The sequence below is a fragment of the Monodelphis domestica genome, chromosome 1, assembly GCF_027887165.1.
Source record: "Monodelphis domestica isolate mMonDom1 chromosome 1, mMonDom1.pri, whole genome shotgun sequence".
Taxonomy (NCBI): Eukaryota; Metazoa; Chordata; class Mammalia; order Didelphimorphia; family Didelphidae; genus Monodelphis; species Monodelphis domestica.
The window spans coordinates 203,955,201-203,982,722 of NC_077227.1; the positions used below are offsets into that span (position 1 = coordinate 203,955,201).

General features: G+C 37.5%; 1 protein-coding gene across 5 annotated transcripts in view; it reads left to right on the plus strand.

The window, feature by feature from the left end:
* NUSAP1 (nucleolar and spindle associated protein 1) overlaps positions 1–27,174 on the plus strand; it is a 74,376-nt gene extending 47,202 nt beyond the window's left edge. For 4 of the 5 annotated variants that reach the window (XM_007480075.3, XM_007480076.3, XM_007480072.3 and 1 more), the window contains 8 exons: positions 2,029–2,127; positions 3,622–3,734; positions 6,688–6,735; positions 8,301–8,479; positions 14,309–14,475; positions 16,854–16,970; positions 24,043–24,151; positions 26,254–27,174. In XM_007480075.3, the coding sequence (XP_007480137.2) occupies positions 2,029–2,127; positions 3,622–3,734; positions 6,688–6,735; positions 8,301–8,479; positions 14,309–14,475; positions 16,854–16,970; positions 24,043–24,151; positions 26,254–26,347 (926 nt within the window). In that variant the 3' untranslated portion in view covers positions 26,348–27,174. The remainder of the gene's footprint in view (positions 1–2,028; positions 2,128–3,621; positions 3,735–6,687; positions 6,736–8,300; positions 8,480–14,308; positions 14,476–16,853; positions 16,971–24,042; positions 24,152–26,253) is intronic. The other variant, XM_007480073.3, reaches the window with a different exon arrangement.
* Positions 27,175–27,522: the final 348 nt, after the last annotated feature.

The following is a 27,522-nucleotide window of genomic DNA, read 5'->3' on the forward strand; positions in this document are numbered from 1 at the left end:
TAGGACCTCCCGTCTCTAGGCCTAGCTCTCAATCCACTGAGCTACCCAGCTGCCCCCTAAATCCAACACTATTAAGCACTTGCAGTAGGAGATCTACAGAGTTTAGAAAAGATAAGGTTCCTATTCTCATGACATCTGGTGGGAGCACAGTTATAACTGTGTAATGCAATTATCATACATGACTAAGTATCTGTGTAAGCAGAATGCTATGTGAGATCCAAGGGTGGGAAGGGAAGTTATTCTTTTAGTTTATTTTTTTTTTAATAATGAAATCTAATTATGTTTTTAGGTAGAAAGGAAGGAGCCACAGAAGAGAGCCTGAATATCACAAAAAGAATGATCAATAGAATAAGATTCTAGAAGAGAGAGGGAAGGATGACAAATATAAGTAGAAGAATTAGACTTGAAAGATAGGAGAGTGATCTCTTCTTAGACTAGATTTAAAAAATGAGCATGGATGGAAAACAGTTATGGAGGAAGGGAGAGGTCTTCAATCTTCCTCAGAAAAGTTGAATTCAGCTGCCACGAGAAAAAGGACCAAAGTAAGATTTGAGGTTGGAACTTAAGAAAGTTTGGAATGGGGGGGACAGCTAGTAGCTCAGTGGATAGAGAACCAGGCTTAGAGATGGGAGATCCTGGGTTCGAATGTGACCCCAGACACTTCCTATCTATGTAACCCTAGCTAGGCAATTCACTTAAAACCCCATTTCCTAATCCTTAATGCTCTTCTGCTTTGGGACCGATATGGTATTGATTCCAAGATGGAAAAAAAGAGCAAGTTTTGAATCATTGCTATGGGGAGTATAATAGGGAATTAATCAGATGAATAGGACTGTTATATAAAAAGACCCATTTGAAACTAGGTGGCATGTATATACAGTGGACCTTGGGCAACATTGTTTTCTTTACTTCCTTTGATGGTTTTGAAATAAGACCAGAGAAAAGTCCTAATTTCAGAGGTTAGCATGAAGGGAACTCTGAAATGACACTAAGACATAAGACTCAAGAGTAGAAGTCAGAGGCAGCAGCTGGGCGGTTCAATGGACAAAGAACCAGACCTGGAGACTGGAGATCCTGGGTTCAAATTTGGCCTCAGACACTTCCTAGCTGGGTGACCCTGGACAAATCACTTAATCACAATTGCCTAACCTTTACTGCCCTTCTGTTTATGAACAAATACTTAGCATCAATTCTAAGACATAAGATAAGGTTTTTTAAAAAATAAATAAAAATGAAAGAATGCATTTCTTTAAAATAACTTAACTTATGAAGCCAAGACTGGGAGGAACTCAGAGCAGGTTTGTTAGATTAGAAGAGAGAAATTGAAGGATCCAAGGCCATGAAGAAGGGAAAGAGTAGACTCAGGAGGAATGTGAGGGTATGGAAAGGACAGAAGTAAAGTTCAAAGATTAGGACCTTGGAGGCAGAGCAGTTTGAGATAATAGGGATGTCTACGATGTGTCAGCCTTCCTGGGAGACTGAGGTGTGGAGGACTTGGAACTTGAAAAGCAGAACAAGGAGTTGATGTTATTAATGTAAAAATTATGGAGAGTGATGTTGCACTGGGATAGAAGAGAGAGGTGCTAGAAAAAGTCTGATCATATTTTCATCAGAAAAAGAGATTTGTCCAATGTCTTAAGAACCTCTCAGGCCTACTGCTTCTGCCTGAACCTTCTCTGCGTCTTTAGTCAGAAACCTGGAAAGTGTTAGCAATCTCCTCAGGTATTTCTGGAGCATTTACATGCATGTGGTAATTCTCCAGGTCTGTCAAGAATAGGAGAACTACATGATTTCTACCTACTTGAAACTTATGCCCAAAGGGCAGAAGAAAGGGAGCTAGTGTCTCCCGATTTCTTTACTTTGGAGGCAGGCTTAAAATAGAAGAACCAATAAAACAAATAGCCCCCTCCTACCAGTAGTCCCTGGGGCCAAGCACATCAGGCCAAGAGACTGCATGAAACAAATTTGCTATGTGATCTGGGAAGAAGCTATTTAAGTCCCTTTAACCAACCTTTCTTTCTGAATTAGGTGATACTCTTTTAAATATCTCTTCAGGAGGAAAGAGGCCTCGTATTAGGGATGATTCATCCAAATCAAAGAAAAGGAAAATGATATTCACAACACCGAGTAAGTTTTTAAGTAATTGTTAACAACTCAGCACTGAGTCAGATGCAAGGAAAGTGCTTAAGGGACTGTTTTTATATTCTTTCTTCTTTGATATTTATTTTGCCTGGTCTCCTAATATGTACATAGGCACTGAAATGCTTACAGAATAATAAATTAGAATAACAAGGCTTTCCAGACCTATATTGAAAAGTCAAATGATTATTCATAAAGATGGTTATAGGTTTGTAAATCTATAATTTTTTTCCTTAATTCTGTCCAAACCAAGATACTGTGAGCAGTGGGAAAGGGAATATGATAATCCATCAAAAGGATAGTTTGTAAAATATAGTAGAACCTTGTTTTATGCCAACTCAACCCACACGAATTCAGGTATACATGATTGGCAGTTGAGGAAAAAAAAAGGTAAAAAAAAGTTGTGTAAAGTGGCATCTAGGTGATTAAGTGGATAGAGAGGCCTGGAGACAGGTGGTCCTAAGTTCAAATGTGGCTTCAGATATTTCCTAGCTATGTAATCCTGGACAAGTCACTTAACCCCCATTGCCTAGCCCTTACTGCTCTTCTGCCTTGGAACCAATATTTAGTATTGATTCTAAGACGAAAAAGAAGGGTTTTTAAAAAAATATGTAAAATTTTTAATAAGATGTTAAATCCATGCTCTTTTACCAAGCAGCATTGAGTCTCAAAGCATATTGCCAAATCTCACTCATTCTCACTCTGAAAAGCGTTAGGGTAAAATCATTCCATTGTTTTATGCCCAGCATTAGCTCCTGCATCAGTTTTTAGCTGATATTCTCATTTGTAGCAAGTCATGTCAGTATCACAGCAGTGCTTCTCTTTGTTTCATTAATGTTCCTTAGTTATTAATGATGGCCCCAAAGCAAAAGAATAGTGATTGATGCTGGTACTTCTCATAAGCCTAAGAAAAGTCATAAAGTGTCTAGGTATTTATGTATAAGAAACACTTATTAAATAATGGGGTTTGCCGTTGTGTGATTTTCAACTTATGTGGAGGGTCTTGGAATATTTGGTCACATAGAATAAGGTCCTATTGTATAAAAAAATTTACAAGGTAGGGTTATGTTTTCTGGGTCTCAGCCCACCCAGAGTCATTAAAAACTTAGCGCATTTGGGAAAACTTGCACCAAGATAATGTTGAAATTTGCATGCCAATGATAATCCATTAATAGGCATGATGATGACCTTGATGATGATGCCAGGCACCAGGCTAATGTCTGGGTGTGGATATAAAGACAAGCAAAGCAGTTTCTGCCTTTGAGGAGCTTATGTTCTAAAAGAGACAAGGTAGTTTTGGGAAGGAAGAGAGGGGGAGAGTCCTAGAAGCAGGGAGGAGAGGGGATGGAAAAGAGCACTGGACCAGAGATCCCAAGAATGAACAAAAGAAGGGGTTACTATTAGGGGCAAACCCAAAAGGTGAATAAATGGATCTAGGCTTGATAATTTAACTTTTCATATTTTGCTGGGGTGATACTCTAGATTTTAAGAAGATTCATGAGGCTCATTTTAAGGAAATGGAATCTATTGACAAATATATTGATCGAAAAAAGAAACGTATAGAAATCCTTAACAACTCAGTGAAGGAACTAAAGGTAAGATACCTAAATTGCATCCTTGATTGATTTGATTTTTTATTTTTAAAAAATGAAATAAAGTTATAGAAAAAGCTCCTGTTAGTGATTTACTAAAGATGGCTTTAATTTATATGCAGTTACTATTAAGTTCAAGACTGTACTATCTATGTCATGAATAGGCTGACTTATGTAATTATTTATATATAAGAATTTCTGTCCTGTGAAAGATCATTAGCTATCCAGATTCCTATCAATGGCACCAAGAAACATGAGGTAGAAATGTCTTTAGTAATGTGAAACTCAGTAGCTTAAGATATAAAACCCCCAAACGTCTAAGATCTTTCTCTATTTATGAGTAGCTAATTGACAAAGCTGGCCCCTTGCAAAAGTTAGCTTATTTCCACCCTATATATTATTTAGAAATAGATCTCCTGACTCTAAAATAATTCTACCAACCTAGAAATAGATCTCCTGACTCTAAAATAATTCTACCAACCCTTGTGTGCATCTGATGTGAAGTATCCTGAGGTTGCTGGGGAGCCTCCTGCTCCTATTATCTAACTTACTGCCAAATTGCATTGGCCCTTGATATCTCTTGATCACTCAGGAGTAGTCTGGGCCAAGCTGCTTTTTTAAGATTTAGCTTGTCAGGGTCAGCTAGATGGCTCAGTGAATGGAGAGTCAGGCCTGGAGACAGAAGGTCCTGGCTTCAGATTTGGCTTCAGACACTTCCTAGTTGTATGATCCTAGACAAGTCACTTAACCCAGTTGCCTAGCCCTTAATGCTCTTCTGCCTTAGAACTTAGTATCAATTCTAAAACAGAAGGTAAGAGTTTATCATTTAAAAAATAAAATTCGGTTTGTCCCTGTCAACTAGGTGTTCTGCTCCCCAGAACAGTCTTGTCATCTATAAATGATATTTTTGCAGAGGACCGACTCTTGTAGATTGATGAAAATGTTTAATGAAATTGGTCCTTGTACTGATTCCTAGAGAAATCTTGTATTTACCTTTTCGTTAGAGAGTTCTATGTCTGACCATGACGTTCAGAAACCTCAGGAGCACCTCATTGCCAGTAGGAGAAGAATACAAACTGCTTGATTTGACATTTAAAGCCTTTCCCCTTCCAGCTCCAGGAGCCATCTATACAGGCTACATACACATTACTTCCTCCCTGGAGCTCTAAACTAAACTGAACTCCTATATTTTTGTAGATAACATTCCATTTCTACATATGTTCCCCAAGACTGAAGTGGCCTTTTTTCTCCCCTCTATCATATGCAAACCCCTTAGTTTCTTTTGGGGCTCAGCTTACATCCACCATAAGGCTTTTTCTCATTACTCCAAATCACTTTTTTTAAAAACCTTTACCTTCCATATTAGAATCAATACCATATATTGGTTCCAAGGCTGAAGAGCAGTAAGGGCTAGGCAAATGGGGGTTAAGTGGCTTGCCCAGGGTCACACAGCTGGGAAATGTCTGAAGTCGCATTTGAACTCAGGACTTCCCATCTCTGGGCTTAGCTATCAGGCAACTGAGCCACTTAGCTGACCCTTCCAAATCACTTTTGTATTTAAAAAAACTTTTTTCTAGTATTTACCTTCTGTCTTAGAATCAGTACTGAGTATCAGTTCTAAGGCAGAAGAGCAGTAAGAGCTCTTAAGTATTTGAGGCCAAATTTGAACCCAGGACCTCCTGTCTCCAAGCCTGGCTTTCTATCTACTTAGCCATCCTAGCTACTCCAAGCCCATTATTTTTCATTTCCTTTTTTTGTATTTCTTCTAAACTCTTTCCCTTGCCATGACCCAAGAGGCCCACTTCTTCCATACCCTCAAGCCCCCAAAATTCATTGGTTTTCTGCTCTTTCTGACATTCATTACATTCTTTCCTTTCACTTTAGTATCCATTGACAAGTATGAGTAATAAAATTTGCAATTATGAACAGAAAATAAGAAAAACAAACACAAAAGATTGAAAATAATTGTATCTGTAGCACAAACAGTTATTTACTAAATATTCTAAATAAAAAGTCTACAAAGTTGGGAAGGAGGGGGAGGGGGTGGGGCAGAAGGAGAGAGAGAGAGAGAGCAGAGAAAGAGAGGGGCGGAGAGGGGTGGAGGGGGGCGGGGGGTGGGGGAGAAAATTACCATTACATTCTCCACATCTTTTTATTGCGGACTTTTAATTATTGAAAAGCTTGATTGATATCTTTTGTCTTTACAAAGTTTGCCTTTTGATGTCTTTTCATCTATATCATCAGAGCTATTGAATACATGCTTTTGTCCATACAGAAACTTATAAAATGACTTGTCAGACCAAAATGAATTCTGTTTACTCAGTCTTCCACCACCACCTTTTTTATAATTAGATTTTTGCCATTATAATGTATATGTGCCTGGGGGAGAACTGTATATAAATTACAAACAAGGTAAATCATATGTATTAGCACATGAACTGTAGCCAAGAATACTTTTCTTTCTGGCTAAATCTCAGATGGTTTTGTCAGCAGAGTTAACTATTGTTAATACATCCAGCTATTTGACTCCTTTTAAGAAAGGACCATTATAAAGTTGTTCAAATCAAACTTAAAATGTAACTGACAATGACCGAAAAGTAGTCTACTTAAAAAAAAAAGAAAGAAACCTATGGATGTTTTAAAAATGGAAATAAGAATTAATTTCCTTCTCAAAATGCATTTTATAACAATAGACATTATATTTCATAGGTCTAATCATTGCCAAGCCTACAGTAAAAGAGTAATTTATTTTAGATCTTGGCATTCTTTGTCTTACAACAGTAGACTATTTAAATGCAATTCTCTAGTTTCTTTTGCAACATAATCTGAATTTTGCTTCCTTTGCCAACATATTGCCAATTTCAGCAATCTTCTCTGTGCTTTTGGATAAGATTTAATTTCTTTGTGCTGCAGCTGAGACTAATGAAATTCAGTACTTGATTTTCTCTCTTGACAGATGTTAGCTAAAAAAGCTAACTTGACAGGAACTCCCAATAATTCCAAGGTGAGCCTTCTTTCATTTTTCTGAAGAATTTAAGAGATTTTATATGTAGGACCTTGATTCCATGTGTGAGTATATTCAATTCCTCTTGTCTTAAGCCACTAAGCACCAAGAACAATGTCTAAAATGGTACTCAAATAAGATTTAATTTAAACTTTGTTCAGTTGCTTGTCTACTTTAGTAGGGGTTCTGTGATAATTAAAATGTTTTGGGAGCAAGGGAAATATATAACAAGTATGACCGCTGAAATATGTTTTCTACTGTGTCTTGGGTTTATATAAATATAAGATGGTCGCCAGGGAATATATTCCCAATTTATGAATATGCCCAAGCCAATTGGGTTTTATAGAGAAATTTAATTTTATAATACACTGATTAATCAATAGAAAAAGAGAGAAAGTAAGAAAGGAATAAGAATGAATAAATCAGTCAGTTGGTTTTATCACTCACCCAAGATCTCTCTAGGTAAGGCTTCTCATGCCAACCTCAGGCTCCACCTTCAAGAGAGCCTCCTTTCAAGAAATGTTCCAGAGAATTCTCCTCCTGACTCCTCCTGAGTTCTCCTTCCACAGCCTCCTTCAAGACCTCTCCAGGAGCTCTCCCTCCAGGACCTCTCTCCCCTCAGACTCCTTCAGAGCAAAAAACTCTCCTCCCCCTGTCCTTAGACCCCGCTATCTTTAAGGAAACCATCTCAGTTCCCTCCCCTCAGTTCTCACATCTACCAACCACTGTCGATGTCTCCCCTGTGCCAATGGTGGCTCTAGTTTAACCCAGGACTGCCCAGAGGTCTGTGGCTTTGCACATGTCTGTTGAAGGTCATATTCTCAAATAATTAAATCTTGATCCTTTGCTGCAGCCCTTCCTAAATTCTGTTACTCTAAGTAGGGTGGAGATTGTATTTTCCAAGACCTGGTTCTGTCATTCCAAGTATCTCTATTGTATCAATTCTAAAATCAATCATGACTCAAAGAACTTCCTGTTCTATGCTTAAGCATAGGTCAAAACCCTTTCCATTGTTTAGCAAAAGGTTTCTGTCCTAAAGTAGTCTTAAGTAGGGAGGAGAAGGATCCTCCCATGCCAAGGGGTTTTACATTCCAATAGAGTTCTTACTATCAGTAGGAAATTTTTTCCAGTATGAACTTTCCTAATGGGAAAATTTCCAACATTCATAAGTCTAAGAAATTTTAAGGTTTACAGTTCTTAAGGTTAACATGCAGTTCTCTAAGTGATCTCACAGATATTCCCCTTTGGGGTATTCTTCTGTGCAGGAGTCTTATAATCCCTAATTTATCCTCTGTATTACTAGCCAGTAACTTAAGAGTCCATGGCTGCCATTTTTAGGTGTACTTGTATCACCATAGCAACATAGCCATTGGTGCAGTGCCTGAAATGCTGTATAGATCTGTGACTCCACTTGGGAATAGGGTGGTAAAAATGAGAATATTTTGGAAGCTTTCATTAATGCTAAAGGAATAAACTTGCCAGTAAAACATGACTTTTAGTGGACTTACAGTCATGAGAAACCATTATATTTAAAACACGACAATCCTTTTCCTTTCTTCTTTAAGCAAAGTTCATCTAACATGATGGTATTAAGCCCAGTTCCTAAGAGAGGCAGGCCTTCTACCTTCACACCTGCCAGTCCACGACGCTCACTTCGCACATCTCTTGGGACTGCAAATCGAAGTATCTTGTGTCAGAAACTGTTCAAGCCATCTACCCTCTCAACTAACAAAATGAATGTCAGGTAAAGGAGAGTATGCAAACTGAACCAATAGGCAATTTTCAGAAACTTTTTTAACCCTGTCTAAAGGCTCTCATAATGCTACTACACAATTATATTATCCATTTATTAAGAATAGTGAAATATCAGGTGGGATGAGGAAAAAGTACCAGTTGCCTGGTTTTTTTTTGTTGTTGTTGTTTTTTAACCATAGTTGGCTATTCTCAGGTTTGAGGGAATACAATGTTTTACATGTCCAAACAATTTTCACACGTATAATTAATATACAATTAATTATTAGAGGGAAAAAAATGGACCACTTTAATAGAATGGAAGGAAAACTAGTTCAGGAATCAGAAATCTTTTTTTTTTAATTACATTAATTTATTTAGTCAATTTAGAACATCATTCCTTGGTTACAATAATCACATTATTTCCCTCCCTCCCCTCCACACACCCTTCCTGCAGCTGATGCACAATTTCATTGAGTATTACTTGCGTCCTTGATCAGAACCTATTTCCATGTTGTTGTTCATGATATTCATTTAGAGTCTACATCCCCAACCTTATCCCCTTGCCCCATGTATTCAAGAAGTTGTTTTTCTTCTGTGTTTCTACTCCCACAGTTTCTCCTGAATGTGAATAGTGTTTTTTCTCATAGATCTCTCTGGGTTGTTCAGGATCACTGCATTGCCACTAATGAAGAAGTCCATTACATTCAATTGTACCACAGTACCACAGTGTATCTGTTTCTGTGTATAATGTTCTGGTTCTGCTACTTTCGCTCTGCATCAATTCCTGGAGGTTGTTCCAGTCTCCATGGAATTCCTCCACTTTATTATTCCTTTGAGCACAATAGTATTCCATCACCAAGAGATACCACAGTTTGTTCAGACATTCCCCAATGGAAGGGCATCCCCTCATTTTCTAATTTTTTGCCACCACAAAGAGCACAGTTATGAATATTCTTGTACAAGTCTTTTTCCTTATTATCTCTTTGGGGTACAAACCTAGCAGTGCTATGGCTGGATCAAAGGGCAGACAGTCTCTTATCATTCTTTGGGCATAGTTCCAAATTGCCCTCCAGAGTGGTTGAATCAATTCACAACTCCACCAGCAATGCATTAGTGTCCCAACTTTGCCACATCCCCTCCACCATTCATTACTTTCCGTTGCTGTCATGTTAGCCAATCTGCTAGGTGTGAGGTGATACCTCAGAGTTGTTTTGATTTGCATTTCTCTAATTATAAGAGATTTAGAACACTTTTTCATGTGCTTATTCATAGTTTTGATTTCTTTAACTGAAAATTGCCTATTCATGTCCCTTGCCCATTTATGAATTGGAGAATGGCTTGATTTTTTTATACAATTGGTTTAGCTCTTTTTTTTTTTTTTTTAACTTTTTGAGCTTTTAATTGAACAAACACGTATTAAATGCCTACTATATACAGAATCGTGTGCTAGATGCAGGGGGGGTAGGGTGTTTTTTTTTGTTTTTTGTTTTTTTGACCCGTAAAGGTCATCACATGGATCTCTTTATTTTTTTTTTAAACATTATTTTATTTGGTCATTTACAAACATTATTCATTGGAGACAGAGATCATTTTCTTTTCCAGTTTAGCTCTTTATAAATTTGGGCAATTAGACCTTTGTCAGAGGTTTTTGTTATGAAGATTGTTTCCCATTTGGTTGCTTCTCTTCTAATTTTGGATGCATTAGTTTTGTTTGTACAAAAGCTTTTTAATTTGATGTAATCAAAATTATTGATTTTACATTTTGTGATTTTTTTTTCTAGCTTTTGCTTGGTTTTAAAGTCTTGCCTTTCCCAAAGGTCTGACATGTATAATATTCTGTGTTCACCTAATTTGCTTATAGTTTCCTTCTGTATATTCAGGTCATTTACCCATTCTGAGTTTATCTTGGTGTAGGGTATGAGATGTTGATCCAAACCTAATCTCTCCCATACTGTCTTCCAATTTTCCCAGCAGTTTTTATCAAATAGTGGATTTTGGTCCCAAAAGCTGGGATCTTTGGGCTTATCATAGACTATCTTGCTGAGGTCATTTACCCCAAGTCTAAGGAATCAGAAATCTTAACTGAAATCTCAGGGTCCATTTTGGGGTTGGATATACACTCAGCACTGTGGTGGAAATATATTTGACCCAGAACTATGACATTCCAAATGTGGCCTAAAAAGCTTGAAGATACGTAAAGAGCTATGACTGCTGAGAAGACACCTCGTAGTTCTTAATACCCCTTCTGGTAATGTCTTCTGGATGCTCTAATCAAAACTTTGAAGATTATTTTTCCCATTTAAACCAAAAGCCTCTAGTCACCAGAATTGGGTGATTTTCTTTGCTCTAAGATAAGGTGATCTGCCTGTGAATTAAAAATGCAGTCATAACACCACAACCACCCTTTTTTTTTTTAACTGTACTGGGGTAGCTAGGAAGCACAGTGGATAAAATGCCAGGACTAGAGATGAGAGAACCTGAATTAAAATCTGGCCTCAGATACTTCCTAGCTGTATAACGCTGGGCAAGTCACTTAACTCCAATTTCCTACCCCTTGCTGCTCTTCTGTCTTAGAACTAAGGCAGCAGGTAAGGGTTTAAAAAATTAAAAACAACAACTATACTACAACCTCTACTCCTTTGATCTCTCTTCCTCCCTGGGAAAATCTGATATTTGAACAATGGTATCTGATAAGAAAATGCTATATCTACTTAGTGGTCACTCCTCTTACTTTGTAAATGCCCAATAATATATATAGAGGACCATTGATAAATTACTTAATTTCTTTTGGCCTCATTTTCCTTTTCTGTAAAATGAGGGAATTGATCTAGATCAGTGATGGTGAACCTAAGGCATGTGTGCCAAAGATGGCACACAGAGTTGCTCCCCTTCCCCTAACCAGAGTTCTTTACTAGCAAAGCAGAGGGACTAAGGTGGAGATTCTCCCCATCCCCCTCTCTATTGGCCCTGACTACATTTTTTCACATCCCCTGCCCCTCTGCCCAGTAGCCAATGGGAGTTCACAGGGGATAAGGTGGGAGGCTCACAGGCAGCAGAGCAGGAAGGGAGCTCAGCGCTTAGACCATTCCTCTCCTCCTGCCCCCCTCCAACCCCCCCACACACACATACACACTCACTGAAGACATTCCTCACTTCAACCTCTCCTCCACCAGTGGGACCACTACCCCCCCTTCCCCTGTGTGGGTTAAGGGAGGTGGGGGCAGGCATGGCACTTGGTCTAGGCAGGGTAGGGGGAGTGGAACCTGGCACTCCATCTCTAAAAGGTTTACTGTCACTGGTCTAGATTCTCTCTAGTTCTGTATTTTTGTAAAAAAACTCCTTTAATGGACTAAATTAGCAACTAGTTAGATGAACTAAACAGTTCCTTCTCACTTTAGCACATTTTATTAGCTTTAAAAAGTCAGGAACTCTGAGTTCAATTTTTAACTCTCCCCATTACCAACCTCATAAACTTGGGCAAATCACTCAATGCCCTGAACCTCAGTTTCCTCATTTGTAAAATGGGAATAATAATTTTTGCATCCCCCTACCTCCCAAGACTCTTGGAAAGAAAGACTTGTAAATCTCAAAGCATTATGAAGAAGCGAGACAAGAGAAGTCATTTACTCTCTACTTGCTCTAATCTGGACTCAGAGGGATCTGAAATGTCCCAGATATGTCTGGTCATGTAGGGATAAAATTTTAAAAATTATTTTTTCCCAAGATACAATCTTGAACTAATAATAATCATAGCTAACATTTATATAGTACTTTAAGGTTTGCAAAGCAGTTTACAAATATCTCAGAGTTTTTTTGTTAGTTTGTTTTGGGGTTTTTTCCACATTATTTATTTTTCTACAATTATATGGTTCATGTTCTTTCCCTCCCCCATTCAGGAGCTGACAAGCAATTCCACTGGTTTATACATGGCTTATTACTCAAAACCTATTTCCAGTGAGGGGCTGTCCTTTGATTGGGAAATGGCTAAACAAATGGTGGTATCTGATGGTGATGGAATATTATTGTGTTTAAAGGAATAATGAACTGGAGGAATTCCATGGGAACTGGAACGACCTCCAGGAATTGATACAGAATGAAAGAAGCAGAACCAGGAGAACATTATACACAGAGACAATGATCCAGGACAATTCGGAGGGACTTATGAGAAAGAATACCATCCACATCCAGAGAAAGAACTGTGGGAGTAGAAACACAGAAGAAAAACAACTGTTTGATCATATGAGTCGATGGGGATATGATTGGGGATGTAGACTCTAAACAATCACCCTAGTGCAAATATCAATAATACGGAAATAAGTCTTGATCAATGATACATGTAAAACCCAGTGGAATTGCTCATTGGCTACGGGAGCAGGGAGAGGGGAAAGGGAGGGAAAGAACATGAATCATGTAACCATGGGGAAATATTCTTAATTAATTTAATTATTTAAAAAACTGTTTCCATCTTATTCATATTTGTATTAGAGTAATCTTTTAAAAACTACAATCCCAAATCCTATATGCATATAACTGTGTGTTAAATCATATGTTTTCTTCTGAATTTCTACTCACATAGCTCTTTCTCTAGCTGTGAATAGCATTCTTTCTCATAAGTTCCACAGGATTGTTCTTGATCATTGCATTGTTATTAGTAGGAAAATCGATTACATTTTATCATGCCACAATATTTCTGTTTCTGTATATAATTATCTCCTGGTTCTGCTCATTTTATTCCTCATCTGTTCCTGGAGGTCTTTCCAATTCACATAGAAATCAAGCAGTTCATTATTTCTTTCAGCACAATAGTATTCCATCACCATCAGATTCCACAATTTCTTCAGCCATTTCCCAATCAAAGGACCCCCCCCCCCCCATTTTCCAATTCTTTGCTACCACAAAGAGTGTGGCTAGGAATATTTTTGTACAAACTTTTTTTTTTTTAATCTCTTTGGGGTACAAACCTAGTAGTGGTATGGCTGGATCAAAGGGCATACATTCTTTTAAAGCCCTTTGGGCATAATTCCAAATTGCCTTCCAGAATGGTTAGATCAAAATACCTCATTTTTTCCTTACAATAGCTCTGGGTGGTGCGAGGTACTACTATTATTCCCATTTTACAGATAAGGAAACTGAGGCGGGCACAGACTAAGTGATTTGGCTAGAGTCACATGTCTGGTATCTAAGGCTGGATTTGAATTTTGGCCTTCCTGATTCTAGGTCTAGTGTGTTCTCTCCACTGCATTACCTGGGTCAAGAAACTGCTAGGGTATTAAGAAGAAAAAAAAGTTATATGTGATAGTAAGAGGATAGAACTAGATGATCTATGTGTGCCCTTCAACTCTAAAATTCTATTTCTTAATTTATTTGTATTGAATTATTTTTTCAAATACTTATCTCATTTTTACCAATATTTGAGAGATTGTATTAAAATAATGTTTATTTTTAGAACTATAACAAATTTTTCTACATTTTCCCCAAAGAAGAAAAATCAGAAAAGCAAGAGAGAGGTTGAAAGGATGAGAAAGTTCTTTTGAAATAATTTACTTTAAACCAGGCCCAGAGATGGTTCAAATCTGGCCTCAGACATTTCCTAGCTGTGTGACTCTGGGCAAGTCACTTAACCCCCATTACCTAGTACTTACCACTCTTCTGCCTTAGATCCAATACACAGTATTGCTCCTAAGATAGAAGTAAGGGGGTAGAGTGGGTGTTTATTTTTTAAAGAAAAGTTGACTTTAGGCATCCCTCCCTAACTGCTTGGTAAAATTGGTCAGCAAATATTAACAGATGAGCACAAGGAGCTCAATAATCATGGATTCCATTGCATTCTTCTTTGAAGGTTCACTGAGGCTACTAAAGATAATGAACATAAACGCTCCCTGACCAAGACTCCTGCCAGAAAGTCTCCCTACATGGGCTTGGTGGACACCCAGCCTAAATGCCAGACTGTCCTTGGGAAGAACAATGAAAAGGAAGCCAGCCAAGTCAAGGCTGAACACACTCTGGGTAACAACTGCTCAGTGGAGCTTGTCTTTTCCCTCTAACGAAAACAAATCTTTTAAGTGTTACAAATCTTTAAGCCAATCAGTTTCCTGGATTTTTTTGTTGGTTTGTTGCTCACAGCAGGCATAATCAATATATGCATTCTCAAAAGCAAATCCTTAACACAAAAGTAGCCTCTACCTTGTAGGGGAAGTGTCAGAGACTCAAGCATGCAGTCAACCTTACTTTCTAGATTCTAGAGGTATAATTCAGAGACTGAGCTACACCTACCTGGGGCTGCTGCTGATCCTAATAGGCTCTCCTTGAATATATCCAGATCTATATCCAGAAAGCCCCATGATGGCAGCTGCTCAAAGAAGAAATTCTGCAGAAGCAGGCTGTACAAAGTAGAGCCAACTATGACAAACCCCTTCTGCAACAGTGACAAGGGTCCTCTTTAGTTACAATTTCTGCTGCTAAGTATATGGCAGCAACAGTTTATTTTAATTTTCTAAACCCTGACCTCCCACTTTAGAAGTCTGGAACACATACCATACAGTATGTGTTCCAAGGTGGAAGAGCAGTAAAGGCTAAGCAATAGGGGTTAAGGGACTTGCCCAGGGTCACACAGCTAGGAAGTGACAGCAACAGTTTAAAGGCTACAAAGAGAAAGACACCAGGAAAAAGTTCATTAGCACACTAGTGCTAAACGCATCTAAAGTTTCTGAGCAACTAGGTAACACGGGATAGAGCAGCAGGCTGGAGTCTGGAAAACCTGGGTTCAAATCTGGCTTCAGACACTTCTTCACTGTGTGACCCTGGGCAAGTCACACCTCAGTTGCCTCAGCTTTGCTGCTCTTCTGTCTTAGAATTCATATGAAGACAGAAGATAAAGGTTTTTTGAAAAAACAAATCTGAAGTTCCTTCAGAGATTGCTTTGGAATGACCCAAAGTGTGAGCCTCTGTCCTACAGAAAAGGCAGTCAGAATAGTTCTGATAGAAGGGGGCTTAAGGGTGGGAAGAGTTCAAAAGGAGTCATTCATTGGAGGCTTTCTTTCCAGTTCAGACACAGTCATAGCATGTAGTTCAGTGGCAATTTTAAGAAAGTACAAAGTGTACAAGTTGTGAATTCAGACTCATACCTTCTAAATATTCCCCATTTTCCTTATCTTAGAGCAGCAGGCAAATGATATTTTGTTTAATGAACCAAAATGCCTTTTTGGAGGCAGTGTGGCACCATGTCTTGAGTCAGAAAGATTCCAGTTTGGGTCCAGTCTCCAACTCATATAGACCTCTCCTGCCCCAGGCCATGTGTCTCTAAGACCACTTGGCAGGTGCCTGTCTGCTAGAAGGTGGGCCCCCAGACCAGTGAAATCACAGGTCTGGTTCAAAAAAGAAAAAGAAACAAGCCAGACTAGCTCAAGCATCATCAAAGGCCATCTAGGTATGTAAAAGAATAATCCCTGACCCTGCACACCTACTGGGTGCTGATTCTCTGAAGGGAAGACACTACAAGGGCAAACCTGGAAGTCTTGAAGACCTGCCTAGGAAGCATGAACAGGACAAAGTGACCCCAGACCAGCTCAGGCCAATACAATAAAAATCACTACCTAAACTAATTTACTTAGTTGGTGTCATAACAAACCACCAAGGGGTTACTTTATAGGGCTAGAAAAAAAGAACAAAATTCACCTGGAAGAACAATAGTAGAAGGAAATAATAAGAACAAGTGGAAAGAAGGGTGCTCAATAGTGCCTGAATTCAAATTATATAGCAATTCTCAAAACATTTTGGCACAATATTTTTTTTTAAACTGATAATATGACCCTGAAGCAAACAAACCCCAAAACTAATTGTTGCATTAAGGACTCCCTTCACTACAAAAACTGTTGAAAAAACTGAAAAATAATAACAATATCTTGTGCCAAATATGAAAATAAATTCTAAAAAGATACTTGACTTAGAGAATAAAAGGTCACATCACAAACAGGAGCAGGGAAGGAGATACATATCAAAACTATGGATGGGGGGCAGCTAGGTAGCACAGTGGAATACTTGGGAGGACATGGGTTCAAATTTGGCCACTTCCTAGCTTTGTGAGTTTAAAAACAAATAAACAACTGTGGATAGGGCAAAAATCTTGACCAAATAAGGGATAGAGAGGATCATAAAATATGTTTTGGGAAATACAAGAGAAAAATAAGGCCCGATGAATGGCTAATAAATAGCTACTCTTTCTACCACATAACCCTTCACTGATTCTCTATTCCCCTTTTTATCAAGTTTGGACTCCTCAGGTATATTGCCTTCTCTAGACAAGAATCTGTTATGTTGAAAAGTCTTAAGAGTTTGGAATAATTTATACTATTTACCAATCTTCTCTTTTTTGTTTTGTTTTTTAGCAGTTACCCCATTCAAGTTTACAGCTGAAGCAACCCAGACTCCAGTCAGTAATAAGAAACCAGTATTTGATCTCAAAGCAAGTCTTTCTCGTCCTCTTAGCTATGAGCCGCACAAAGGTATGTATGATAGTCTATTCTGTATACAGCACGTAGAGAAGACAACTTTAAATAGTTATACTATCCTGGAGATTTAGATTTTGTCTAAAAATGGGAAAGCTATCAACTGGCTTAATATTGGTTGTAGTTTGTTTTTTCAAACCTTTACCTTCCATCTTGGAATCTATCCTATGTATTGGTTTCAAGGCATTAGAAGGAGAAAGGCTAAACAGTGGAGTCCCCAGGTCTATCCACTGAACCACCTGGCTGCCTCCAGTGGTAGTTTGATTAATGGCTGGCTAACTATAACTACCCTTAGAGATATCAATATACATCCATCTATCAAAAATTAAAACTACTTATTTTTTGCCAACTGTCCAAGAATTTCCTGGAAAGAAAATTACAAAGTTCTCCTTAAAAGAATGGGACTGACTTGTGTATTTTTTTTCTCTTCAGGCTAACGGTTACTAAATTGGTAGATTCAAACAAATGGATATAGTTTGCCTAGATTTTTCCCAGGGTTCAATAAAGCATCTCATGCTATTCCTGTGGAAAAGAAGATGAACTGTGAACTACCTAACAGAATACCAGTAACAGAAGTCTTGGAAACTGGTTGAGGTTCTGGGCTCCTGAGTGGTCATTAATGTCCCCATGTCTCTATGGAAAGGGATCAGGGAGGATTGCCGGAAGTCTGGGCTTGGCCCTGGACTAGTGACCTTTTCCCTGATGATATAGATAAAGCCAAAACTATGTCCTTATCAAATTGTAAATGCCACAAAGCTAGGAGGCATAGTTAATGATGGATGACAAGTTCAAAAAAGATTTTGAAAGATTACAATATTGGGCTGAATGTAAAGTCTTTACACTTGGTTCAGAAAAAATCATGCAGAAGAAAAACATATATGATCAATCACATGGTTCAATGGGGATATGATTAGGGAAGTAGACTCTAAATGATCACTCTACTGCAAACAGTAATAATATGGAAATAGGTCTTGATTAATGATATATGTAAAACCCAGTGGAACTGCTCATCAGCTTCAGGAGGGGGGAGGGAAGAGAGGATGTAAAGAACATGAATCATGTAACCATGGAAAAATATTCTAAATAAATTAATTTTAAAAATAATCAAAGGATAACAAGGAACAAAAAAGAAAGAAAAATCAGCATCACAAATACAGTTAAGGTGGGGAAACACAGCTAGATAGGAATTTCTGTGAAAAGGATCTGACATTTAGAGTAATCTCAATAGGAATCAACCATTTGTAGTATGATAAGGCAACTGAAAAAGCTCATGTGATTTGAGGCTAAACAAAGGTGAGGCAGGTAGGTGCCAGGACTTAGGCCAAGTGTCAGGAAGACTTCTTATCTTCCTGAGCTCTAATCTGGCCTCAGACACTTGCTAGCTGTATGACCTTGAGCAATCCACTTAGTTCTGCTTGTCTCAGTCTCCTCATCTGTAAAATAGGCTGAAGGAAAATGGCAAACTACTCCAGTATCTTTGCCAAGAAAACCCCAAATGCAGTCACAAAAATGAGACAAAACTGAAATGACTCAACGACGGCAACAAAAAGAGTGGCATAACCTCCAGGAGCAGGGAAGTAATAGGTCTGACTAGACCATGTTTTGGTCAAACCACATCTAGAACATTCTGTTCTGCACTGCACAGTTTAGAAAGGATACTGACAAGCTAGAGAATATCCAGAGGCAGCCATCCAGAGTTGTGATGGACCTCAAGGCAATGCTAGGTGAGTCAGCTGAAGAAATCAGGCTCTAAGTTGAAAAAGTAAAGCCAAGGAGGCAGGATGACTATTTTCAATTGTATGAAGGACTATCGTGTAGAATTTGATTTTTTTCTATTGGCCCTACAGAGCAGAACTAAGAACAGTGGGTAGGAGGTGTAAATTTAGATTGTTGTAAAGAATATTAATACTAATGACTAGGGCTTACTAATAATTGGAGCTATCTAACTGGTATGGGATGAAGACAAAATGGACAAGCTTGATTACATCTAAGGGTTAAAAATTGTTTCACTAAATGTATGAGTTAAAAAAGGTTGTTGTGGTTGCCATTTGTAAAAATTAAATTTAAACTATGAGTCAATAGGCAGTTTAGTAGCTTTATTTACAGCAAGGTAGAGCGATATTAAAGTGGGAAATATTGGAAGGAGGTAGAAAATATCACCTAGCTTAAAAATACCCTAAGTCCTAATCCTAGTGCCTCCAGGCTTTGAATGTGAATCTGAATGCGAATATCACCACTCCATGAGAGTGTATCCAGTGAGATGTTCCAACAAATTTGTGGCTGAGCCACAAAGGGCAGTCTCTCATGTCGAGGTAACGGTCTCACCTGCATAAGTGTCCCTCTTCAGCCAGATTCTCCTATGCAGGAGACCAAATCTTCACCAGAATCCAAAGTCCAGATCAGGAATCCAAAATCTAAAGAGCCAAAAGACACTTAAAACCACTGAGAACCTTCAGAGCACACAAGGCCAAGATCACCAAGACTCCCACCAGAGCTCACACTCACGAGGCTAAAAGCCAGCAAGAATGAAGAGCCAAGAATCCCTCCAAGAATGAAATGCCAAGAATCTCTCTCAGGCCCCCGATTATATACAGTTTTCTCCACCCATCAGCTCTCCTGTCACATCTCAGGAATCAATTACAGCTTTTCAATTGACCTTGCACTACTGCGGGTGGGGGGGGTGTTAGGGCATAGGGTGTGAACTCTCTTTGTTAGTGACTAGGTGTTAAGTAGGGGTACTTCAGGTTCCTGATTAATTGACTTAAAATAGACAAAGGGAATAAAAATTCCCTTTCACAATCCCTCCGGTGATTCTATTGGGAGACAAGCATGTTGAAATCTCCCAGATCTACATGCCTAGTCTCCCCAATGAATCATTTCAAATATCAAACTTAAACATCTAAGATCTTCTAGCTAAAGGTGTAATCAATACCGCACTTTCTAAGAGGAAATTATAACAGTTGGAGATAAGAGGGAAATAAAAGAGGAAGAAAGCAAAACCAATGATTGGTAGGCACATTAACAAAAAGCCAATTGGGCAATATAAAAGTTACATTCAAAATAAATGTGTTCAGCCTCCTTCAGTTCAGTTCATTATATCCCTAAGTTCACTTTGGGTCTTTTGCTGCAGTATGTAGTTTCCATAGGCTTCTTTATGATGGTACTTTCTCCAGAAAGATCCATTGTCTTTTTTTTGTTTTGTTTTAAAAAGCCTTACCTTCCATCTTGGAATCAATAGCTGCCCCTTCCCCCCTTTCCCCCCCCCAAAAAAAAGATCCGTTTTCTTGATTCGGGATGTTGGCAAGTTTCTTTTCTTGAAATTTCTCCAAAAGATTTCAAACTTTGGATTTTAGGATAATTATACATGCATAAAACTAAGAAGTGTTTTATAAACAAAAACAATGCAATTAAAATAGAAAAAACAGTCAACAAAGAAAAGTTTACCTGATAAAGTTTCCAAATTACATAAGAAATTAAAGTTTAAACAATAGGAAGTATTAAACCCAATTGTTAAATGGTCAAAAGATATGAACAGGCAGTTTTCAATGGAAAAATTCTAAGCTATCAAAAGCTTATGAAAAAATGTTCCAGATTGTTGAAATGTAAATTAAAGCAATGAGGTTCCATCTCATTCCCCTTAGACTGGCAAAAATGAGAAAAAAATGGAAAATGACAAAAGTTGAAGGGAAAATAGGTACACTGTTGGTAGAACTTGTGAATTGGTTCAGCCATTATGAAAAGTATTTTGCAACTATGCCCATTAAGTCATTGGATTGTGTATATCCTTTGACTCAGTGATACTATTTACTAGACCCAAAGAGATCAAAGAAAATTAAAAACAACCAATATGTACAAAATTATAGTGGCTCTTTTGATGGCAAAGAATTGGAAACCAAGAAGGAATTCATCAACTGAGGAATGGCTAAGCAATTTATGGTATATGAATAGAACATTTCTGAAGCCTGGGAAGACTTAATGGGTTAATGAAGAATAGTGTGCAGACCCTGGAAAACAATTCATTCATTTACTTATTTTTAAACTCTTCTATTATAAAAATAATAGGCAATGAATGATTATTGATTATAAACTGACTTGATACTCTGTTTGCTATGCTTACAAAGTATCTTCAGTCAGTGAAGTGAAGCTCATAAATGAACTTCTCTTCAGGGCCAGGCCCAAAGACACTAAGGAGACTAAGGATTAAAAAAAGGATTTCTAACTCTAAGGATTCTAACTCCACCCAAATAAAATTCGCTGATTCCACAAGAAACCACTTCTCCTGTTCCCACAGGTTATACTGATCTGACTAACCCAGATTTTCACTATTCTACAATAATGTAAACACTATTATCCTTATACAAAGTATATAATTCTTAACTTTGTCTCCAAGTTATAAAATAATAATGGCTATCTGGCTGAGCCTTAGCAAGAACCAAGTTAGGACTCTGAGTCTTAGCTGACTCGAGTCCAAACCAAAGATCAGATCTTTCTTTGTTTTTTTTCAGATATAAAAACAATTTATGTAACAGCAATTAGAGTTGGAAAAGGAAAATCACTTAGCTCCTTCAGCTTTTTTCCCTCCTTTCCTCTAGATATGATTCCTTCCTTTCCTTCAGACAGTGAGGAAAGGAAAGATGTCACCTGCTCCCAGCACTCTGAGAGAGTATAACTGCTACTACCTCTCAGACAGTAACTGCCACAGAAAAACCATTAAACTGTCAGTATTTGAAACTGACACTGTCTCAGCTCTACTTCAAACTCCAATTATTTCTCAAGTCAGCTTCTCTACTTCTTATCTCTAAACTAATATAACAAGACCCAATTTCGAATATCATCCTTATACTATATATTAAACTCTTCTGGCTTAGAATCAGTACTATCAGTTCCAATGTAAAAGAGCAGCAAGGGCTAGGCAATTGGGGTTAAATAATTTGCCCGGGATCACACAGCTAGGAAGTGTCTGAGGCCATTTGAACCCAAGACCTTTCATCTCTAGACCTTGCTCTCTTTCTACTGAGCCACCTAGCTGCCACTCCAGAGGCAATTTATACAATAACAATGAAGATATATAACTTTGAAAGACTGTAAGAACTCTCATCAGTTCAATAGCCACCAATAATTCGGGTCATGGCATTATAGAACCCAAGCTTGAAGAGCCCTCAGAGGCATTCTAGTCCAGCTCCCTCATATTACCAAGTTAGGAGAGTGAGGCCAGAGACCAAGGAGCTTTCCCAAGTTCACATAGGTGTAAGAATCACCAAGGGGCTTTGAACGGAAGTTCTCCGATTCCAGGGCTCATGGTCCTTGCTGCTTCATGCTTTATTTAACCTTTCTCTATTGCTGGGTGTTTAGTTTGCTTGCAGGTTTTTTACTAATTACATATAATGTTTCTAGGAAAATCTTTGAACTATGACAATTTTTGTGTTACTACATTCTGCCAGATTACTTCCCAGTAATTTAATGTTTCCACCAGCATTGAATGAGCATACTTGTTTTGCCACAACCATGCTAAACTGAGTTTCAGTGCTTTTAATTATTTTTCCAATTTGCTGGGTTTGAGGCTGGTTCCTTGAAGTTGTTATGGATTTAGAGGAGAATGGTTTCATAATTGTACATATATATTTCCATGTGCATATGTGTAGTATATATGTTACATATATAAGTCTTGAAAATTCTATTCTTTTTTTTACCATTTATCTTTTTAGATGCTAATACTGATATTTATATTTTAGGTGTCTAACTTAGGTCAATGCTTATGAGTATATGTCACTTCTGTAGGTCCATAAATATTTTTCAAGTTTTGTTTTGTTCATTTCAATATACTCCAACATAACATCTGTTTTGTTCCCTATAATTCCTTCCATTTGTTAAATTTAAAAAATGATCTCTTTTCACAATTTTGAGATAACATTTATTCTGTTTTCTCCCATCTCTCCTAAAGCTGTATTTTGTATTTCACGAGCTAGAATTCACAGAGTTGTACCATATGGCTCCAAATCCCTTTCCTGTCACAATGACAACTAATTTTGCAAAGTATCTTTGTTCACTACATTTAAATCATGAAAGGTTTTATTGTGAGGGCTCTACTTTTAGAAAATATCTGTTAGAATAAGTTGGATTTTGCCCTTGGGGTTGTAGGCTGACCTTACAATCTAAAAGTGTCTCTTTGACAGAGGTAGTTACTGTTTCCTTAGAGAATCAACTGAAGTACTAGTTGAAATAATTAACAACTTCTGCAAAGTTGCAGGATATAAAATAAACCCACAATAAATTATTAGCATTTCTATATATTATGAACAAAACCCAGTAGGAGGAGATTGGAAAGAGAAATTCCATTTAAAATAACTGCAAAGAGGTAGTTTTTGTTACTATCTATGTTGCCATTATTTTTAATAACTTCAGGGTTTTTTTTTTAATGTGAGCTAAGTTCTCCTCCTTCTCTCCACTATCCTCCCTGAAACAACAAGCTATCTAATATAGATTTTACCTGTGTAATAGTGTAAACACATCTTTCCATCTTAGTCACTTTGTGAAAGAGAACTCAAACAAACAAGAGTTTATGTTGCCATTATTGAGTTGTTAAATGGCTCCTTTGTACTTGGTAGAAATGATCATTTGAAAATGAAATTCTTTATAAAATTTGTAATGTCAGTAACTTTTTCTACATGAAAATCACTTGATCCAAGTTTTTTTTCACACGTGAATTCCAAAAACTTCCTAAGGAGTATATTGAAAATTCATTGGCACAGATAACAGTATGAAGATGGCCCAAAGCAGGAGGCCGAAAAAGAAATAGACTATAGTCAGGGGTGTGGGATTAAATAAGTAGAATAAGGGGGGGGGGGGGGAGTGCGTACATGCATGTGTGTGTGCGTGTGTGCGTGCGTGTGTGTGTGTGTGTGTGTGTGTGTGTGTGTGTGTGTGTGTGTGTGTGTGTAGACACAATGTTATTTTAAAAGACAAAGTTTGACATTCAACAGGGAGCCATATCTGATTAGAACCTAAGTAGCAGCAATATAAATAAATGCAAGAATCTACTAAACTTCTAATTTATTTTTCCTCTATGTAGGGAGGCTAAAACCATGGGGGGAAGCAAAAGAAAATATTTCCCTGAAGGAGACAGCAAAAAGAATTGACTTCCACAAAAAAACTTACAAACAACCACATCTCCAGACCAGGTCAGTATATAAGTATTATTGTTTAGTTTTGAGCTTTTCTATAAAAATAGATACTTAAAATGTTGATCTTGTATTAAATATTTGGTTTTTTGAGGATTTTTTAAAACCCTTACCTTCCTATTAGAATCAATACTGTGTGTTGGTTACAAGGGAAAAGAACAATAAGAGATAGGTAGTGGGGGTTAAGCGCAGGGTCACACAACTAGTATATGAAGTCATATTTGAACCCAGTACCCTTCCATCTCTAGGTCTGGCTCGAAGTCTACTGAGCCATCACCTACCCCCCTTGTATTAAATGTTTTACTTGGGCAAAATTTTCTAACCATTTAGCATAGGGATAATAAAGGAGCTCTTAACTATTTGTGTGTCCTGGACCCCTTTGGGTGTCTTTTTTTTTTAAGCTTCACATTGTATTATTATTAAAAACAAGAAGAACAACAATAATTTTTAAAGAGTCCATGCTACTAGGTCAGTGACTCCTCCTAAGAATAAATATGATAAAGTGGATAGAAGGCAATATTAGAGTCCAAAAGCCCAAAGTTCTGGTCCTACCTCTAGCCCATTTTCTTTTCTTCTTTTTTTTTTTAATTTGATTTAATCAATTTAAAACATTATTCCTTGGGTACAAGAATCATATTCTTTCCCTCCCTCATCTCCCCCACCCTTCCCATAGCCCACACACAATTCCGCTGGGTATCACATGTGTCGATCAGAACCCATTTCCAAGTTGTTGGTGTTTGCATTAGGATGTTCATTTAGAGTCTACATCCTCAACCAATCCCACAGCTTTTCCTCTGAATGTGGATAGTGTTCTTTCTCATAGATCCCTCTAAGTTATTCGGGATCACTGCATTGCCACTAATGGAGAAGTCCATTACATTCAATTGTACCACAGTGTATCAGTCTCTGTGTACAATGTTCTTCTGGTTCTGCTCCTCTCACTCTGCATCAGTTCCTGGAGGTTGTTCCAGTCTCCATGGAATTCCTCCACTTTATTATTCCTTTGAGCACAATAGTATTCCATCACCAAGAGATACCACAGTTTGTTCAGACATTCCCCAATGGAAGGGCATCCCCTCATTTTCTAATTTTTTGCCACCACAAAGAGCACAGCTATGAATATTCTTGTACAAGTCTTTTTCCTTATTATCTTTTTGGGGTACAAACTTAGCAGTGCTATGGCTGGATCAAAGGGCAGATAGTCTTTTATCACCCTTTGGGCATAGTTCCAAATTGCCCTCCAGAATGGTTGGATCAATTCACAACTCCACCAGCAATGAATTAATGTCCTGACTTTGCCACATCCCCTCCAGCATTCATTACTTTCCTTTGCTGTCATGTTAGCCAATCTGCTAGGTGTGAGGTGATACCTCAGAGTTGTTTTGATTTGCCTCTCTCTGATTATAAGAGATTTAGAACACTTTTTTCATGTGCTTATTAATAGTTTTGATTTCTTTAACTGAAAATTGCCTATTCATGTCCCTTGCCCATTTATCAATTAGAGAATGGCTTTTTTGTACAATTGATTTAGCTCTTTGTAAATTTGAGTAATTAGACCTTTGTCAGAGGTTTTTGTTATGAAGATTTTTTCCCAATTTGTTGCTTCCCTTCTAATTTTGATTGCATTGGTTTTGTTTGTACAAAAACTTTTTAATTTAATGTAATCAAAATTATTTATTTTACATTTTGTGATTTTTTTCTAACTCTTGCTTGGTCTTAAAATCTTTCCTTTCTCAAAGATCTGACAAGTATACTATTCTGTGTTCACCTATTTTACTTATAGTTTCCTTCTTTATCTTCAAGTCATTCACTCATTCTGAGTCTATCTTGGTGTAGGGCCTTTGGGTGTCTCTTGAAGTCTATGGACCCCTTCCTAAATCATCTAAATTTCAGTTAGAAATTAGTGAAAATAAAGATTTAATTTTTTTCCCATTAAAGTTTACAGACCCCCAATAACTACCCATGGACCTCAGTTTAGTTTATTCATTAGATAAAAGTTTTGTTATAGCTTCATTTTTATTTGGCATCTTTTTAGTCTTTAAACTACTCTAGTGTTAAAATGGTATTCTAACTGCTACAAACTATTTTGTCTTTGTCTTTAGAGAAGATCAACGAAGGAAACATGAGCAGAAAAGGAAAGTGAAGAAAGATTGCATTCTTGGAAGCCGAAGAGGCCTAGTTATGCTTCAAGACTAACAATCTGCCAATTCCACTGTAGATATTGTGAAACTTTCATACTTCTGTACATATTTCTGTATTTGTTTTATCATTGTAAATTCCGTCCAGCCTGTCTTACTTATTCTGTTCTTAGTCCTACTTATTATAGACATCTCTTTGGAGCTTTCATTTTAACCTGCTATTTACCTACATCAGTGAAACAATGATACTATCAATTCACAAATGTTTCATTTATAAACTCTGGCAGATTATCTCAAATGGTCTTTACCTAACTCTTTTCTATTTAAAAGTACATCCAAAACTAGATTTTGACGGTCATGTTCTTCTCCTAGTCCTAGGGTTTCAAATAACTTGCATAAGCTTTTTCATATTGTAAATAATGGTACAAAAGGAGAAGGTAGAATAGAAGGCTTCTAGAGCACCTAATAACTAAGTTAGTGGCAGTCTAAAAAAGTCAAGCTTTTTAAAGTTTTCTTAGATTTGTCCTTGGGTAAATATGGTCTCTATAAATGCATATTCATTACTAATTTGTTATTAGATGGCATCATCCATATTTACACCCTGAATACTTTCCAGTTTAAAGCAAAAGGATCATGCTTATAAGAGTCTATTACATGCTTGTGTTATTTATGTTTTTAAGATCATTGCGCTCTATAATCTAGTCTCTTATTCAAAGAATGTCAAAGACTACAGTTGCTTAGAATTGTACCTATTTGTTGACTTTCAGAACTTTACATCTGGCACTGTCTCTATCAGATTAAGACAGTATACCTAAACTAACCTACTAAAAATTTTCTGTTAGGAAAATTTTTATAAATTAAAACTGAACATTTGTTCTCTCTTGAGCCATAGTCTGTTTAATTCTTTTTAATAACACATAGTACCCCAAGCAGAAAAAAAAGGAAGAGATCAGGAATGAAGGGAAGCAAACCAATAAGAACTGGGATTAGTACTAAAAGTTTATTGAGTTACTGGCTCAGTGGATAGAGCACAAAGCCTGAAGACAGGAGGTCCTGGGTTCAAATGTGAACTCAGATACTTCTAGCTATGTGACCCTAGGCAAGTCACTTAATCCCAACTGCCTAGCCTTTACTGCTTTTCTGCCTTGGAACCAATGCTTAGTTTCAATTCAAAGACAGAAGGTATGGGGCTATTTTCTTTTTAGTTTGCAGTAAAATAACTGAAGGAACATA